This window comes from Ovis aries, chromosome 18 (assembly GCF_016772045.2).
Source record: "Ovis aries strain OAR_USU_Benz2616 breed Rambouillet chromosome 18, ARS-UI_Ramb_v3.0, whole genome shotgun sequence".
Classification (NCBI taxonomy): Eukaryota; Metazoa; Chordata; class Mammalia; order Artiodactyla; family Bovidae; genus Ovis; species Ovis aries.
The window spans coordinates 46,123,166-46,142,511 of record NC_056071.1 but is presented as its reverse complement, the minus strand read 5'-3'; the positions used below and the strand labels follow the sequence as shown (position 1 = coordinate 46,142,511).

Here is a 19,346-nt window from a genome sequence, read left to right as displayed (position 1 = left end):
AGACTACCCAGCTTGTAACGGACAACACATTTCTAAATCCCTGCCTGACTCTCCAGTTTCATCTCCTGCAATTCGGGGTGACCCTGCTAAGTTGAAGACCAAGAAAACTATAATCCTCAAGAGGATTCCCCAGTGAGATTTTCCAACCAACACCTATCCAGTCACACAGAGTGAATGAGGAAGGGTTATTATTAAGCAATGACATGTTCACAAATACACTTAAAATCGTGAATTCCTACGCTAAATATGAGGCATTGAAAGTAGGTTGGTACAAAGTATCCTAGTCTTTCAATAACTGTAAAGCCAAATCTACAGCAAGACACAAAATTCATGCTAAATTCACAAAAGATATAATTTAGCAAAAATATAGTAACCATGATCTTCAGTATTTCATAGATGTGTGTGGCTGTAAGTATAGTATAGCAAGCAGTACTTTTCCTAGTCTCCCCACTATAATAAAACATGTCATATTACATGAATGCAGGATAAAACAAAGAGGTAGAGTACCAAAAAGATATATGGCATCCAATTTTATTGAATACATTTGCCGAAATCACTGCTATTTTATTTTATTTATTTTTTTTATTTTTTTTGCTCTTTTAAAACAAAAATTCCTGATGCTAAATCTGAAAGTCAAAAATCTTCTGAAGGTAATGGATCTGAAATGTCTTACAATAGTAAGAATAAATCACATTTCTGGAATAGACAAGCCAATATAGAATCTGTTGTGCAAGAGTGTGTGAATTTCTCAGATACACAGCCCCTAAAACAGGCCAGATAGTAAGTCTGGCTAATAATAATCTCAGGGTCCCTGACTCTACAAGGTAAATGCTAAGGTAACTGCTGATTATCCCTAGTACTTACAAAGTGATAACAGATAAGCCTAATGGGATTTGAATTTAAGTAGCTGTGATTTTTCCCCCCTCCCTCTTCCAGCTCTGTGAAGTGAAAATTGCATAGGTGCCAATAGAAAGGCACACTTTCAGACTTAAGGCATGCCCTGATGACCAAGCGCACTTATCATGCTAATCCTACCAGACCAGATCAGAGTATTCGACTAGCGCTGGAACAGGCACCACAATAAGCTGTCTAGCGGCCTAAAGAGAAATGCCGCCCCCTTTGTCACAACAAGAATTTCTTAAAACAGGAAGAGTAGTACTTCCAATCACTTTGTTAAGAGACACACTAGCCAACAGGCCTAGAACTGCTGGCCTCATGGAATAATGATCTGATTCATGACAAAAAGCTAGAAAATTCCATGTGTTCACTTATTTAAGATAGAGCATCTTTGCTACATCACCAGCACTTTATGTGTGTCTACACACATGCACACTATGTGTGAGTGTTATTTCTTGAATGCCTACCATAGACCTACCAATGCTAGGGACCTGGAATAAATGCTGAAGAAGAGAGACTGCACAACTGCTGCCCCCAAGGAAATTCAGTCTAGTGGAGCCGTGTTTCTCAAAACTTTTAACATGCATACACATCATCTGGGGATCTTGTTAATATACAAATTCTAGTTCCTTGTGTCTGGGGTGGTGCTGAGATTCTGTGTTTCCAAGGCAGGAGACACAAGTGATACCAGTTTGATCCCTGGGTTGGAAAGATCCCCTGGAATTGGAAATGGCAACCCCCTCCAGTATACTTGCTGGGGAAATCCGATGGATAGAGGAGACTGGTGGGCTCCAGTCCATGGGGTTGCAAAGAGTGACGCGATTGAACACAAACACAACTAGTCCCTTTTAATGCCAGTGTTCTTGACATTTGCGTAGTAAGGTACTAGAGGACATAGACAGTGTATCACACAATTATAGAAGGGAAAAGCACAAGCATCCATGAGATCAAATAGAGTGGGGAACCTCATATATACTTCAGGGTTTAGTGAGGACTTTAAGCCACAGGAGTTTAGAGTTTAAACTCATGTTTAAGCCACAGGAGTTTAGAATGTGGCAGACTGAGTTATTGAGACCAACTGTAGTGAGTGCTACATACACCTTTGGTGTCTTTCTGCCTGAAGGTATTTTACTCTACATCAGAATGTGCAGGACCTGGTTCAGGGATTGTTGGGAGTGCCTAAGGCCAAATACCCTGGAGCTGCTTGCTTGAAGCTAGTTGGTACTGCTTCACCACCCGTTGGTGGGACACACTTGGGTTTCATAGATTCTCAGATGGTTCCCTCCAGTATTGGTCCCTAGTTGCCCACAGTCACAACTCATTAACTTCCCTGTCTCATTTGTTGTCAGTGACTTCTGCCTCACCTCCAAATAAATTACTATGAAGAGCTCCAAAATCCTTGTCTCAGTGTTTGTTTTTGAAAGTGAAATGTGAAAGTGAAGTCGCTCAGTCGTGTCCGACTCTTTACGACCCCATGGACTGCAGCCTACCAGGCTCCTCCCTCCATGGGATTCTCCAGGAAAGAGAACTGGAGTGGGTTGCCATTTCCTTCTCCAGGGGATCTTCCCGACCCAGGGATTGAACCAGGGTCTCCTGCATTCCAGGTAGACGCTTTAACCTCTGAGCCATGGGGAACTTGAATTAAGAAATCATCCCTTTCAAAGAAGACAACAGCAATGAAATATACACACACTCATGTTTGTCTATATGTGTACACACACACACACACACACACACACACACACACACACACACAAAACCAGGTTGAATTCTAAGGGGTTAGAAAGAACATGGAAACCTAAGTGAGTGCCGTGACTGCCTACTTTTGACCTTGGACATTTGCCACCAATCCTGGTGATCTTGAACTTTTATAGCTTTACAAGGAGAGAAGAACAAATGTCCAAACTCACTCCCACCCAAGGAAACCTCCTACCAATCAGCTGAGCTACATCCTCAATGTCAGGATAAACCAGAAATAAACCTCTCCTAAGGTCAGAGAACTGCAGGAGAAGTTACCTTGGGATTGAACAGAGGAGAAAGGAAATATCTTAACGAAGCTGTAATCAGAAACTGTTCCCACTCCCTGACTGGGATGGTGGCTTCTTGTTTATTATAAAACTGTCCATAAGTATTTCAGGTACTTACGTACATTTTATCCCACAATTTTCAATGATATAATTTTAAAAAATCTAACAGACAAGAGAGGAATGAGGTCAATCAAGGGAAATCATGTAAGAATTATGAGATGTTTTGGAGGAACAGAGAACAGGCTAGTGTGGCTAGAGTACAATGGGCAAGGGGGAGAATGGTGGTGGGTTCAGTCATATATTCATTTACTCATCTGTGACAAGTACTACCTTATGGAGCTTGTGTTGAATGAGAGACAGGCAAGAACAATCAAGTAAATGAACAAGATCATTTCTATGATATGAAGAAAACAAAATAGGTTGGTATCACAGAATGGCTGGGGCTAGAGAATTAACTTGGTGGGAAAATGGAGATTGGGTTGCCAAGAGGATAACCTAGAAAGAGAAAGGTCTCAATAAGGATTTGAGCTTTATTTTATTTTAGGAGCAACAGAGGTATACACAGAAGAGAGACAATCAGACTAAGGCTCTTAAAGATCATACAGATGAGTCTGAAGAATTCATATGGGGTTCAGAACGATGCAGGCAGAATGGCAAGAAGATATTTGATAGGGGTGGACTAGAATGATCGCGAGTGAAAGTGAAGTCGCTCAGTCGTGTCTGACCCTTTGCGACCCCATGGACTGTAGCCTACCAGGCTACATGCCATCCATGGGCTTTTCCAGGCAAGAATACTGGAGTGGGTTACCATTTCCTTCTCCAGGAGATCTTCCCAACCCAGGGATTGAACCTGGGTCTCCCATATTATAGGCAGACGCTTTACCATCTGAGCCATAGTGAGACATAAAACTAGATCATTCAAAGTATACTGTAGACTTTACACTTAACCTCTGGTACAGATGCTTCCCCTGAAGGAAATCGCTAATCATGGAGTCCTAGCATTTTGGCTCTAATTGAGCAGATGACTGGCATATCACTGAAGCTGAATCAATCAGAATCTTTTCCCGGAATTTTACTAATGGAGCTAGAGGAGAAGGCTCTTCTTTAGTAGAATGTTACAAGGGTATAGCATGAGAACTGCCAGTTTTTTGGTTCAGGTCTTTTGAATAAAGACAGAAGGAAGCAGGAGAGGATGCAGCCATGAAGAGAGAAGAGAAAGGGAGAGAGATTAAGACAAACCCTAGTGTGATTATATCTCCTGGCTGCTGCGGTTTGGGCAGTATTCCATTCGACCATTGGAACGACTCCAGGATTTTCCCAGTTACAAATCATATAATTCCTTTTAGCATTAAGCTAATTTGAGTTGGATTTCTGTCAATTACAATAAAATTTAAAAAAACACAACCCATATAAGAGGTGAGGAAGGTGATGGTGAGCATCTTAAAGGATAGATGTACCATTTACTGAAATGATGAAGGTGAGTTGAGAACCTGGGTCAGGATGTAAGAACCAAAGTTATGTTTGCTGCTGCTGCTGCTGTTGCTGCTGCTGCTAAGTCACTTCAGTCGTGTTCGACTCTGTGTGACCCCATAGACGGCAGCCCACCAAGCTCCCCCGTCCCTGGGATTCTCCAGGCGAGAACACTGGAGTGGGGTGCCATTTCCTTCTCCAGTGCATGAAAGTGAAAAGTGAAAGTGGAGTCACTCAGTTGTGTCTGACTCTTACTGACCCCATGGACTGCTCCCCCATGGACCAGGCTCCTCCGCCCATGGGATTCTCCAGGCAAGAGTACTGGAGTGCGGTGCCATTGCATTCTCCGAAAGTTACGTTTAGGAAATGGGAATCTGAAATACAATATGAGATATCGTATACTAAGTACATGGTGGATATATGAATTTAGAGCTTAGCCGAGAAACCAGTGTGGATTTGTTTGGGCATCACTGGCATACAGATGATATCCCAAAACATAGGATGATATGAGATGAGATTACATGAAAGAAAGTATCCAGAGGAAAGAGAAAAGGGCCCAAGACTAGGACCTGATCAAATCTTTAAGAAAAAGGTTTGTAATTCACATACCATCCCCCTGCTTCCATACGACTGTAGTCTGTTTGTCTGCTGGATGTTATTAGCTAACCCTGCAAGTTTCACCTTCATTGTGATCAGTCGAAAAACAAAAAGGTCTGGGTAAGAGGGGTGTGTGTGTGTGTGTAACTTTAAAGTAGTGAGACTGATTTTCAAGTGTAGTACATAAACTGGCTCTGCAGGCAATTTAAAAAAAAATCTTAGATAAATATTTATACTTTAGAACTTGGTAGGCATTTGGATTATAACAAGGCTTTTGTGTGCATGAGTCATACCTCCATTATTTCTTGATTATAAACTTGGCAATGGGGACATGTACTAGTTCTGTAATGGCCACTGGAGAATAATTTTCTATATTACCTCCAGGGCACACGGAACATGATCAGGACTGCCTCTGTTTAGAGAGCAGTTTGAACGAAGGAGCATAAAGTTTAATGTCTTTTAAAATTTCTTGTTTCTGTAGTAAACCAAATGAGTACCTGTTATTGTGACCTACGTTTCTGAAATGAGTGACTTTATAGAAATGTATGCAGACGACTTAAAGATGATGCTACCTAAAAGAAGTCTTTACCTGTTTAAGTGTTATGTGAATTTGTTAGGTTAAGAGTCTGTATGATCTGTGCATTAAGGGTCGTATCCTACATCTTGATTAGGCCATGTACATAATATGATTAGAAGCTGTGTTTTCAGAAAATAAAATTACCAAATTTTATCCTTCTTTAAGTACTATCATATATACTTGAGACTTAGAATTTAGAATTTACTCAGTTTGAAATATAAAGAAAATGATCTTTGATCATTTTGTTAAGGTTCAATAAACATTTTGTTAAGGTCCAATACACATTTTGTTATGGTTCAATATAGTTCTAAAAGGCAATGAATCTTTACAATTCTTGGTCTCTAGCTTAGATTAGCTTCTGAATGCCATGTTCTCCTAATGGAATGTTGTTTCCTTTTCAATTTCCTCTGAAGTATTTTTATATATCTTTGGTGATCTCTGAAATATGCTAAGACACAGATGTTGTTTTCTTTCAACAGTAGCAGAATTTATTCAGTGAGATTGACAACTTTATAAACTTATAGCTTGAATGTGATTAGTGAAATTTTATCCTTCTTCATCATTGTTTCTGACATTTTGAAATTAATAATCAAATGAAAATATTGGGCTAAACTTATTCTCCTTATATATGGTCCCTAGTTCTTTGGATGGGGTGACCCTGTATAAATGAATGAACAAATAAATATCATACATAATTCTAAGTAATAATACACAGATTGTCTAAAAAAGAAACAAATATTTTATTATGCTTCTTCAGATTAATAATTAGCTTACATTTAGAAATGTGTTACCTTCAAAATAATGTGGGGATCAAAGGGAATATACTGACAATATTTCTTGAAAATATAACTAGCATCTTATTTTGTTTATACCTTACATTTTGGAATTCAGCTGCTCAGAGTCAGATTAATTATAATGTTTGGTTCATGTCATTCATCATTTGTCCAGATAAAGCCACTTTTCTTTATTTTATTAATTATGTAATTACTGATTTTTAATAATGGAATAACCACCTACAAACCCACTATCCAAATCAAAAGCTAGGACTCTAACTACAGCCCACATCAAATACCATTTCTCCTACCAGAATACTGATCAGATTAACTCAAATTGCTACTTGCAACTATATTTCATTCATTTTGATTGCTATATAATATTCATTGAGTGAATATATCATAGGTTATTGATCTGTCATCTGTTGCTTGACAGTTGGATTAATTCTGCTTTTTTAAATGTGAACAATGCTGCTATCAGCATCCTTTTGTATGTTTTCTTGTACATGTGCAAGCTTCTCTTGAGTATTATATACCTGAGCATGAAAATTATACTGAGGTAAACAGTATATGAATGTTCAATTTTGGGAAAAAGTCGCAAGCATTCCCAAAGTTGTTACTCTTATCTGTAATATATAAAAAAGGCTATAGATTTTCACTTTCTGTTGTCAGCATTTCAAATATTTGGAATCCAGTGGAGGTAAAATGGTATCCTATTATGATGGTAATAGCATTATTTAGAAATAAAAACAGTCTGGGAATAAGGTTTACTCTCTTTTTCTTGGCTGTGCTGGGTCTTCATTGCTACTCTAGGGCTGTCTCTAGTTGCCCTGAGCAGGGCTCACTCCTCCTTGTGGCACTCAGGCTTCTCGTTGCCCTGGCTTCTCTTGTGGAGCATAGGCTGTAGGGCACAGGCGCTCAGTAGTTGTGGCTCTCAGGCTTATATGCCTAGCCGCATGTAGGATCTTCCCAGATCAGGGATTGAACTCATGTTCCCTCCGTTGGCAGGTGGATTCTTAACCACAGGACCACCTGGTAAGTCCTAAAGTTTACTTTTGAGTTGATCAAAATATTTTGGAACTGATAGAGGTGATGGTTGCGTAACATTGAGAATGTACTAATTAATCACCTTAAATGTACACCTTCAGTTCAGTTCAGTTCAGTCGCTCAGTTGTGTCTGACTCTTTGCAACCCCATGCACTGCAGCACGCCAGGCCTCCCTGTCCATCACCAACTCCTGGAGTTCACCCAAACTCATGTGCATTAAGTCGGTGATGCCATCCAGCCATCTCATCCTCTGTCGTCCCCTTCTCCTCCTGCCGCCAACCCCTCCCAGCAGCAGAGTCTTTTCCAGTGAGTCAACTCTTCGTATAAGGTAGCCAAAGTATTGGAGTTTCAGCCTCAGCATCAGTCCTTCCAATGAACACCCAGGACTGGTCTCCTTTAGGATGGACTGGTTGGATCTCCTTGCAGTCCAGGGAGCTTGCAAGAGGCTTCTCCAACACCGCAGTTCAAAAGCATCAATTCTTCAGTGCTCAGCTTTCTTCACAGTCCAACTCCCACATCCATACATGACCACTGGAAAAACCATAGCCTTGACTAGGCAGACCTTTGTTGGCAAAGTAATATCTCTGCTCTTTAATATGCTATCTAGGTTGGTCATAACTTTCCTTCCAAGGAGTAAGTGTCTTTAAAATGGTTCATTTTATGTTATGTGAATTTTACCTCCATTAAAAAAAATAAACCCACAGGCTCTGAGTTCATCCTTGTTCACTTGGCATACCAACTATCCATACATGATCTCTGCATTTCAGTTTTCTTATCTGAAAAGTGGGTACATAAGTAATAGCAACCTCCAATGGCATTCAGGAGCACTAAATCTGCTATTGCTAGAATAAATATTCAATCAAGTGAGCTGTTAATAAAAATCAATAATAAATTTAAAATATTAAAAATTAAAACATCCATTCATTTTTAGTTTTCTCAGGTATATTATACATTTCAAAATATGTTAGTGGTGTATAGGTCAATTGTTGTTTTTCAGTTGCTAAATCGTGTTTGCCTATTTGCAACCCCTTGGACAGCAGCATGCCTTCCCTGTCCTTCACTGTCTCCCAGAGTTTGCTCAAACTCATGTCCACTGAGTTGGTGATGCCATCCAACCATCTTATCCTCCATCGCCCCCTTCTCCTCCTGCCCTCAATCTTTCCCAGCATCAGGGTATTTCCAGTGAGTCAGTTCTTTGCATCGGGTGGCCAAAGTATTGGAACTTCAGCTTCATCATCAATCCTTCCAGTGAATATTCAGGGTTGATTTCCTTTACGATTGACTGGTTTGATCTCCTTGCTGCCCAAGGGACTCTCAAGAGTCTTCTCCAGCACACAATTCAAAAGCATCAATTCTTTGGCGCTCAGTCTTCTTTACGGTCCAACTTTAACATAGGTCAATACAAAGTAATTAATTACAAAAGGATATATGTCTTATTTTGTCCTAGTTTGTTTTTCTCACATCATCACAGGCATAGCCAGGACTGTGATAGGCAGCCATTATGGCCACTATCCTCACTTCTAATATCCCACCTCTCTAGGAAGAATGCCCATAGGGAAATCATGTATTTACTATAAGTTTTTCAACCATTTAGTCTTTCTTACTTTGGAACCCTGACCACATCTCAAGTGATTTTGAAAATATGTAAGAAATTTCCACTGACTACTTAGATTTGTAGAAAGTTTTATTTTGGTAAAATATACAGTACTGCATACACACATTTACAAACATGCATTCATTAGACTGCAAAGGTATAGAGAGTTGGCCCAAGTAATTAGGTATTTTAAAAATCCATTGTTAGATTTCTAGATTTCCATGTTCCTTAACATACTTAATTTAAATGCAGAGTCATGTTTAAGGTGACTCTAGGGCATCTGAAATGAAGGACTATTGAATGTCCTTTAAGTGGGGAAACAGCAAGGGTAGGAGAGAAATCCTGCTGCAAGACTCCACAGTCAGCAAAAGCACCATAAGTGTGATGATGATTCTTGGTGTTTACTATCATTTGTTAAGATACAGTACGTAGAATTTCCAAAAGGAAGAGTGAGAAGTGATGAAAGTCAGGTGGTGGTTGTTGTTCAGTGGCTGGGTCATGTCTAAAGTGAGGTAGAAGCACACAAATGTGGTCCCGAGAGCTTCCTTCCTGCCCCTCCTACTAACCTGACAGTCTAATCCAGCAACAGTGAGTTTAAGAGCCTGGTGTGCATTACCTGTGGAATCCGAACTTTCATTCTGATTATAGATACTTACAAGCATCAGGCATGGTTAAGAGTGCTTAGTTGAAACTATGTACTTCTGATCGAACGTTATTTGGTCACCGTGAGCCAAGGTAGACAATAATTTTCTAAAATGATGCATTTTGTCTAAATTGTTAACAAGAAAATCCTTTCACAGACCATGCCATTTAACTCTCTTTGTTCACCTTTAATTCCTCTCTGCTTCCAACTGAGTCGAAGGATTTGTATCAAAACAAAACAGCCCTTGGAACTCTGAAGAAATGGACCCGTCTCTTTTTAAGCTTTTTTTAAGCTGCAGGGTATTTTTTTTACAGTATACAGTACACATACTAATGTAATAAATATTTTAATTTCTTAAGGATATTGAACTCTAGTGTCCCTTAGAGGGGACTTTTATAACTTACTGCTACAAATATTTGCACTTAATCATAGAAGAAAATGATATTAAAATAGTTCAAGGATAAAATCCTATGTGGGGTAGTTCTCAAACAGGCCATGATATCATTTATATATAACCTATAAGCTTGAAGAAGTTATGAATCAATATAGTGGCAAGGAACCTAACATAATAGTTAAGATCAACGCTTGTTATTTTTCATTTAGGCCTAGAAACACACATTCTTTCCTGAATGAACTAATAAGCCCATTTCAAAGAGAAAGAAATGGAAGCGAAAATCAAAGTTTTAAGGTGAGCCTTGCCTGAAGAAACAGGCTTTCCCTTTTCAGATACCAGAAAGGAACTTCTTTGACCAGCAATTCAGTTCAGTTCAGTCTCTCAGTCGTATCCGACCCTTTGCGACCCTATGGACTGCAGCATGGCAGGCTTCCCTGTCCTTCAGTATCTCCCGGAGTTTGCTCAAACTCATGTCCCTGGAGTCGGTGATGCCATCCAACCATCTCATCCTCTGCTGCTCATCCTCTGACTAGCAATTCGCACTGCAATATCGGCTCCGACAGCACTGAAGCGGAGCCAAGGAGAGACCAGGGCTTTCATAGTGCTGCCCCTGGTGGCGAGAGGAGGTGCTTATATTTCGCACAAGATTCCCCCATCCGCACCCCACCCTCAACCCCGAGTCTCGGGACTGACGGAGACGGAGCCGTCTAGAAATTGTCGTGAGGCCAACTCCGCGGCTCCGGACGCAGCACAATGGGCGGGCGTGGGCGCTCAGCGAGTTCCTCTTCTCCAGCCCTTCCTGCCAGTGTTCGCCAAAATGTTTGGGGGTTTGAGGCTGCGAAACTCCCTGAGCTGGGGGAAAAAACGATAAACGCTTCTTCCCAGGGGCGATTTTCTTTTCTATTTCCCCGGCCCTCACCAGGGTGTTTGACCTTCGGGCGGACAGCGTTCCCCGTGCCCTGAAGCCAGCTGTGTTCCTGACCCCAGAATAAATCAGGGCTGCCCGCGGGGCCTCGCAGAGCTCCGGACACGTTTCCTGTCGAGGCCTAAGGGAAGCGGTTTGCCGCCGGGACCCTGGAGGGGAGGCTTGGCGGTCTAGGGGACGGGCGGGGGTGGGGTGGGGTGGGGGAGCGGAAAGCGGGGGGAGCCAGCGGTGGGAGGCGGTGCCCGCGCTCCCGGGACATCCCCACGCCCTCTGACGGTACAGACCCAAGCTGGGAGCAGCTGTGGGCGCTGGGCCTGCAAGATGAGGCCGGCGCTCGCCCTGTGCTTCCTCTGGCAGGCTTTCTGGCCCCGGCCCGGCCGTGGCGAGCACCCCACCGCCGACCGCGCGGGCTGCTTGGCCTCGGGGGCCTGCTACAGCCTGCACCACGCTACCTTCAAGCGGCAGGAGGCCCAGGAGGCCTGCAACCTGCGTCATGGGGCGCTCAGCACGGTGCGCGGGGGCACGGAGCTCCGCGCGGTGCTCGCGCTCCTGCGGGTGGGCCCGGGGCCAGGAGGGGGCTCCAAAGACCTTCTCTTCTGGGTGGCACTGGAGCGCCGAAGATCCGTCTGCACCCTGGAGAATGAGCCTTTGCGGGGTTTCTCCTGGTTGTCCCCCGACGTCGGCGGGTCGGAAAGCGACACGCTGAAGTGGGTGGAGGAGCCCCAACGCTCCTGCACCGTTCGGAGGTGCGCGGGACTCCTGGCCACCGGGGGAATCGAGCCCGCGGGCTGGAAGGAGATGCGATGCCACCAGCGCGCCGACGGCTACCTGTGCAAGTACCAGTTCCAGAGCGTGTGCCCCGCACCGCGCCCCGGGGCCGCTTTGAACTTGAGCTACCGCGCGCCCTTCCAGCTGCACAGCGCGGCGCTGGACTTCAGTCCCCCGGGGACGGAGGTGAGTGCGCTCTGCCCTGGGCAGCTCTCCATCACGGCCACCTGCACCGCGGACGAGGTTGGCGCGCGCTGGGAAGGGATACCCTCCGGGGCCGAGCTCTGTCCCTGTCCCGGGAGGTATCTACGGGCTGGCAAGTGCGCTGAGCTCCCTGATTGCCTAGACGACGTCGGAGGCTTTGCTTGCGAGTGTGCTGAGGGTTTCGTGCTGGGGAAAGACAGACTCTCCTGTGTAACCAATGGGGAAGGACAGCCGACCCCTGGAGGGACCCCGGTGCTCACCTGGCACCCTCCAGCCACTGCAGCCAGCCTCGCGCCGAAGGGAACGTGGTCACCCAGTGTCCAGGAGAGGCCAGGAGAGATACCCAATGCCCCTGGACAAGGCAGTGCAACAGCATCTTTTCCCGAGATACCTCGGTGGGGAGCACAGAGCACGCTATCTACCCTTCAGATGTCCCCTCAAACAGAGGTAAAGGCGGACGTGAACTCTTCAGGAACAGCCTTTCCCAAGGTTAATGCTACGTCTCCCTCGGACAACCCCCAGTCTTTCGATTCTTCCACCGTGGTCTTCGTACTTGTGAGCATGGCTGTAGTAGTGCTGGTGATACTGACCGTGACAGTGCTGGGGCTTTTCAAACTCTGCTTCCACAGGAGCCCTTCCCCTCAACAAAGAAAGGGGCCTTTGGCCTCGCCAGGCACGGAGGGTGATGCTGAGGTGGCTCCTCTGAGCTCCAGCTCTGCACGTTGCACGGACGATGGGGTGAAGGCCGGGGACTATGGTCTGCGGGACAGAGTAGAGGGAGCCTCATTGACGGGGTCCTCTCTTGGCTCTGGTGACACATAGGGAAATGGGGGACAGTGAGCGCTCCTCGTGAGTAGGTTTTCACGTTTAGTGAAAAGGGAAAAGAGGAACTTATTTGTGCGGCTGACAATTCCTACAGAAATTCTGCCCACTAAATTCCCTCTATTCCATACTGAGGAGCCGGATCTGAACTGAACACTCCTTCTATGAAGATGGAGGAAGTGGAAGGGCCTCAAGGTAGTAGAAGGGGGCCAGAATCCTACTGGGGAGAGCTATTTTCTTGTGTTTATTCTGGGGAGTTTGAAGAGGTGGTTGAACTTTTTATGACATGGGAAGCGAATAAAGTTTTGTTTTTTTTTAATCAAAATGGAAAGGAAACCTTCTGTTTACATTGTACTGGCTGGCTGGGAATCTATTGGTTTGAAATTCCCAGGCAAAAAAATAAAGTATTGTTGATAACCCAGGCTCAAATATCATTGGTTTCCCAGAGGAGTAAGACCAGCAGAGGGGCATGCTGAGAATATAAGAGTGCCTCCTGCTTTTACAGGAAGGAGAAAGTCCTTGTAATGAGGAGTAGATCTTTAAGAACTTTTTTCTTGGTTCTTTTATACTTTATTTTCAAAGTCATTGTTACTTGCGTACTTGCTATAAATCCAAACTGTAGCGTTTCGAGAGTGCTGGCTCTAGAAGCAAATTATAGTTGACCACCAATTCAAGTGTTTACTGAGTGTCCTTGCTCAAGGAAACACATGATTTGTGTTTCCCTCTTCCATTTTTTGTACTCCTCTGTGTAATACCTCCTCAACCAAATAGACCTTTCCCAAACATCAGGATGCTGATCCTCACTTCCAATTATGGCAATGTTAATTTTCAATTAAAGTGTTGCTGCTGAGTATTGATTAGAAATCTTCTGGGTACATTAAAACAAAAGTAAACTGGGTTTCCTCCACAGTTGCTAGGTTCTTGAGCACTGTTTAATCCATAGGAAAATTTGAATTCCAAACCACTTCCTTCCCCCACATCATGAAAATGTGTGCAGTGACCATACATGCCCATACTGGAATGATTACAGGTTAACAAGATTCTGTGTGGGCAAAGGCACATGGAATAGGCAAACAGCTTCCCATAAGAATTAATAGTGTAAGAAATAAGTGGGAAATATAAATATCTATCATCTTGTTAGGACTTGGGATATTAGAAAATTATCTAAATGGAGCATTCTTCTAAAAAACAATCAAGATGTAATGATAATCCCTATTTAGTGAGACTGAGACCACCCCCCAGAAAATATCCCACTTTTATTAATATGCTAGCACTTTAGAATGAAATATTTGGGGGTTGGTGCATGGATGGAGATAGAGAAACAAGCTAAGTAGTCAGGAAGATGGGAAACAAGGAAGAAGTTTACACTATGATTGACATAAAATCATTGGGGTGCTCTTGAGTATGTAATGTATTAGATATGTACATATACGCATTATATGAAGTATTGTAACATTCAAGGGATAAAGTAATAGGTAATTTGCTTCATATACTAAGTGTATGTTTAAACAGTTAAATTTAAGCAAAATCACAAATGAATTAGAGTCAACAACTTTCAAGGAAATTTTATGTAAAATCATTTAAAAAGATAACTAAAATCACGTAAGTAGATGGCTTACCCAATGTACCCAGCTTGTTTGAATGAATGTGTCTCAGTTCACCTCAGTTGTAGTATTTTATCTTTGCTCTTTCCCATAAAACCTCTCCACAGAGAAGGTAACTATTTGAATAGAATATATGGCACTTTCTTTTGTAAGGTGAAAAATAGCCTATCTTTAAGGGAAAGGCTACCCACTCCAGTATTCTGGCCTGGAGAATTCCATGGACTATCTAACTAAACTGAATGTAAATCATCTGTAGCTAGTACTATCTGTATCTAGAAGTATTTATAGCTACCTCTGTGTATGTGTATACACATACTTTGTCTTAAAGTAGGTACTTGTACCATTGTTAAAATACCATAGAGTATGCATCACTAATTTATTATGCACGTTGCCAATGGTGACATTACACATTTGGGGGTCCGACCGAATGCCCTAGTGAAGAATAAATAGGTGTCAGCTCAATAACTTAACTGCTATTTCCTATTACTTCCCCATATAAGTAAATCAGGAAAGAATTACAGAACACAGTATGTTTTTACATTTGACTTCCTGACAAATAGCAATTGCAGACCAAGCTCCATATAATTTTGTTTGCTTTCTGGCTGTGACATTTTTCATAAAATTTCGAACCCATGGCAGAATCGAGCCAACCAAGCATGATCTCTTAAAAGCTCTGTTAGGTTAAGGTCAGTGTCCTTCCTCAGAATATTTCTCTACTATCACTTCATTATTTCTCCAACCTCTTTAGGTTGATTCCTTTCTTACTTAAAACCCTCTGCCCCTGCACTTACTTCACAGCTGCCTGTTCAGTCATTTTCTTAGAAGGAAAACTTGGAATCTGATTTACAGTCTTTTTCTCTGGCTAAGTCCTGCTAAGGAGAAGGCAATGGCGCTCCACTCTAGTACCCTTGCCTGGAAAATCCAATGGGTGGAGGAGCCTGCTAGGCTACAGTCCCTGGGGTCATGAAGAGTCAGACACAACTGAGCGACTTCACTTTCAAGTTTCACTTTCATGCATTGGAGAAGGAAATGGCAACCCACTCCAGTGTTCTCGCCTGGAGAATCCTGGGGATGGAGGAGCCTGGCGGGCTGCCGTCTCTAGGGTCGCACAGAGTGGGACACGACTGAAGCTACGCAGCAGCAGCAAGTTCAATCATCTTCCGTAGTCTCTGAGTCCTTGTGTGTGACTCTTCCAGTGCCTGTGTGTTTCAGTTCCTTGCTCTCCTCACTTCTAACAAGCTCCACCTTATTTCAGCCTCCGCTCCAACAGCTGTGCCTGAGCCTTTCAGATGATTTTGAAACTGCTGTACAAATGCAGGCATTTGTGTGGGCATGCATGTGTTCAGAGACCTACTAGATTAGTCTTTAGAGACTGGGCTTTGAAATCTCTCTCCATAGATTTTAACCCTACTCAGGTAACTCTGATTTTAATCAAGGTTTGCAAACCACTCGATGCAATTGTGTGTACCTCAACACCAAAGTTTCATGTTCTCTTTTCTCCATTCCCACTATGTCTGGAGAGTAGAGGGTGCTTGGAAGAAAAGTGATGACCAACCTAGATAGCATATTCAAAAGCAGAGACATTACTTTGCCGACTAAGGTCCATCTAGTCAAGGCTATGGTTTTTCCTGTGGTCATGTATGGATGTGAGAGTTGGACTGTGAAGAAGGCTGAGCGCCAAAGAATTGATGCTTTTGAGCTGTGGTGTTGGAGAAGACTCTTGAGAGTCCCTTGGACTGCAAGGAGATCCAACCAGTCCATTCTGAAGGAGATCAGCCCTAGGATTTCTTTGGAAGGAATGATGCTAAAGCTGAAACTCCAGTACTTTGGCCACCTCATGCGAAGAGTTGACTCATTGGAAAAGACCCTGATGCTGGGAGGGATTGGGGGCAGGGGAAGAAGGGGATGACAGAGGATGAGAAGGCTGGATGGCATCACTGACTCGATGGACGCGAGTCTGAGTGAACTCTGAGAGTTGGTGATGGACAGGGAGGCCTGGCGTGCTGCGATTCATGGGGTCACAAAGAGTCGGACACGACTGAGCGACTGAACTGAACTGAACTGACCTGTCAGGATGACCGCAGTCTGAATTTTGCTGATTTCATACTCATGATGCATTTTGACATTTTCCTCTGTCTCCTATATTTCCTGAAAATTGATACTTAGATTCAGAGGCTTGAACAGACTTATTTGTCATATCTTTGACAAGACTAAATGCAGTGGTGTTTTTCCTTAACAAGAGCATATAATGTCTGTTTTTTACTCTTAGCAGCCACTCATGCTTAAAGCTTAGATACATTACTTCATCAGGGTTACAAAATGGTGCTTATTTTTTTTCATTTATCACCTAGGAACCTTTATAAGGAGACACTTTCTTTCATTTACTAGTTGGTTATCAAATTATACATGCCATATGTAAGAAAGTCAGAATAAATACTTATTTCTTTATGTTCATCAATTTTTAGGTAATAAATTTCCCTCTAATCGTCAAAAGATCAATTATATTTTAACTATTAAGATGAGTTTACAGTACTGAACATATTTGATGGGTTCCAATCAATTGCCATTCATATTTTTATTGAAACTCAAATTTTCCTATCTTTGGCCAGTGAGAGCTTCCTAAGTTGACCCCTGAGTCCTTTTGACATGATTCTAGTGTCCTCTGATGATTTCCTTGCCATCTGGTGTAACAAGACTTTCCAGGCTCATTATGTATATTTCCTGCCCCAGATCTGGAATTAGCCCTTTCTCCAGGAAGTCTTGGTGTCTCTTAATGAAAGATGATATTTCAAGACTGCAATCTGGACTCTGTAAGAATTTCACTGCTAAGGAATTGGTCATTGTTTCTAGGCCTTTTCAGAAGAAAGATCTGGAAAGTGTCATAATTCCTGAAATAAGAGAATTCTACCAGCAAGATAAAGGAAACAAAATATGTAGAAATGAAACAGAAGTATTCAGATAAGTTTCCCTAAGTGGGCATTTGCTTTGGGTGCAGTGGGGCATGTGATGATAGAAACTGGACAGACTGGAGGGTAATGAGCGTAAAGGGAAATGATACCTTACTTCCCAGGGCAAGTCCCAGGGGAACTGAAAACCTCTTAGAGAAACAGCAGTCAAACTTGGTGCTGATGTTGTAGAATAGCAGTGTCTAAGAGGGGTATCTAGATGGACCAACTCACAGAATGGTGTGAGAGAGAAGCTAAAGTTCTTTCGTCTGAGAGTTGTCCTATGGATCTTGTGAAACCTTAGGGTTGGAGTAATCATGACACTGAATAACCTGAATAGACCCAACACACAAAAATTAACTGAAAGGGGAACTGGTACCTTACTGCCACAGATGTAGACAGCTGAAAACCACTGAAGACTGTATGTCCCACTATCAACCAGGCTGGACAGATCTCGTGACCGCAGGACTAATCATCTATCCTATAATGCCAGGGTAATATATATACTTCCTAGCACTCATCTTTTCCCCATGGATACTTGCAGAAATGAAAGGAAGAGAATCAGAGAGTGACCAGTTAACCAGGAAGCGCTAAGTAAAATCAGAAATACATGAATTGGCCTCTGTGTGGCAAGATTAAGTTTTCTGTCATCAACGGAAATGATGCTTAAGAACTGAGTTCTGTTACTGAGAAATAAATAAATTTCTATTCATACATATGTTTCATTAGCTTTTCTCTTAGAAAGAAGTATATATGCTTTTAACTTTGTAACTTAGAGGTACTGTTAACTGCCTCATAAAATTGTTATGACAAAATGAATATAGAGACTTATTACAGTAACCTGGAGTAGAGAAAAGTCAAAAGTGTTAATCACTCAGGCATGTCCAGCTCTTTGTGGACCCATGGACTGTAGCCCACCAGGCTCCTGTGTATATGGAATTCTCCAAGCAAGAATACTGGAGTGGGTTGCCATGCCCTCCTCCAAGGGATCTTCCTGACCCAGGGATCGAACCCACATCTCCTGCATTGCGGCAGATTCTGAGCCACAAAGGAAGTAGAGTAGGCACTCAAATGCCGTAGTGGCAGGTTGAGGAGGGAAGCTATGAAGTGCCCTCATCATGATATTTATAAAGGCTTCTCTGGTGGCTCAGTTGGTAAAGAATCCATCTGCAATACAGAAAGTTCTGCCTGCAATGCGGGAGACCTGAGTTTGAGCCCTGGGTCGCGAAGATCCCCTAGAAAAGGAAATTGCAACCCACTCGTGTATTCTTACCTGGAGAATCCCATGGACAGAGAAGCCTGGTGGGCTACAGTCTATGGGGTCACAGGGTGAGACATGACTTAGTCACTAAGCCGCCACTATTCAGACAAGAGCTTTAGGAAGTCTTATTAATGTCATTGGAAACTAGTGAATGTAACTCAAGAGTGCTGAGAATCAGAAAACAAGTCAAACATTCTCTTGAGTTTGTTCTCCTGTTGTTTTCGTAACAGTCATCAAGCTAGGCCTTGAAAACAGACATGATGACAGGGTCTAGTGAGGCAATCTGCAATTGAATTGAATCTGTATTTTCTTCTACCAGTCAAGATTTTTGAATTGTGAGTAAAGTAAATTTATGTTGGAGTTGTTCCTTGCTAAGAGGTAGTAACTGTAAGAGCGTACCAATTCCTTCAGTAGTGAGTATATCTCATAGTGCATCTTTATTTATACCCAGGACATTTTTGTGGCTATATTTGATTGATATGTGCTTCTTCTGATTCTTGCTAATTTCAAAGAATATTGAATAAATGTTACCAAGTCAAGGAACAAAAAAGAAAACAAGTCTACAGGTCTGTAACCCTGAACAACAACAACAACAACAACAACAAAAGCATTTAAATATGTCCAAAGAGAGAAAATGCTGCCCCTAAGATAAACATATTTTTGTTCTTTTTCCCAAGTATGCTAACTTGTTATATGATATGAGGATGTGATGGGAGCTAATAGTAGTACTCATTATTTTTTAAATGATCTGTTTCCAATTCTCATATTTTTCTTTCAAATGGCAGAACTGGGAGCATG

At 42.6% G+C, this 19,346-nt stretch overlaps 1 protein-coding gene across 1 annotated transcript; it reads left to right on the top strand.

The window, feature by feature from the left end:
* Positions 1-11,222: 11,222 nt before the first annotated feature.
* On the top strand, positions 11,223-13,155 carry CLEC14A (C-type lectin domain containing 14A). Its single transcript, XM_012099161.4, has one exon. The coding sequence runs from the start codon at positions 11,266-11,268 to the stop codon at positions 12,736-12,738; it is 1,473 nt and encodes a 490-aa protein (XP_011954551.4). The 5' UTR covers positions 11,223-11,265; the 3' UTR covers positions 12,739-13,155.
* The last annotated feature ends 6,191 nt before the right edge of the window (positions 13,156-19,346 follow it).

What these genes read in the sequence shown, in the direction of transcription:
- CLEC14A (XM_012099161.4), top strand. Translation starts at nt 11,266, where the DNA reads ATGAGGCCGGCGCTCGCCCTGTGCTTCCTCTGGCAGGCTTTCTGGCCC.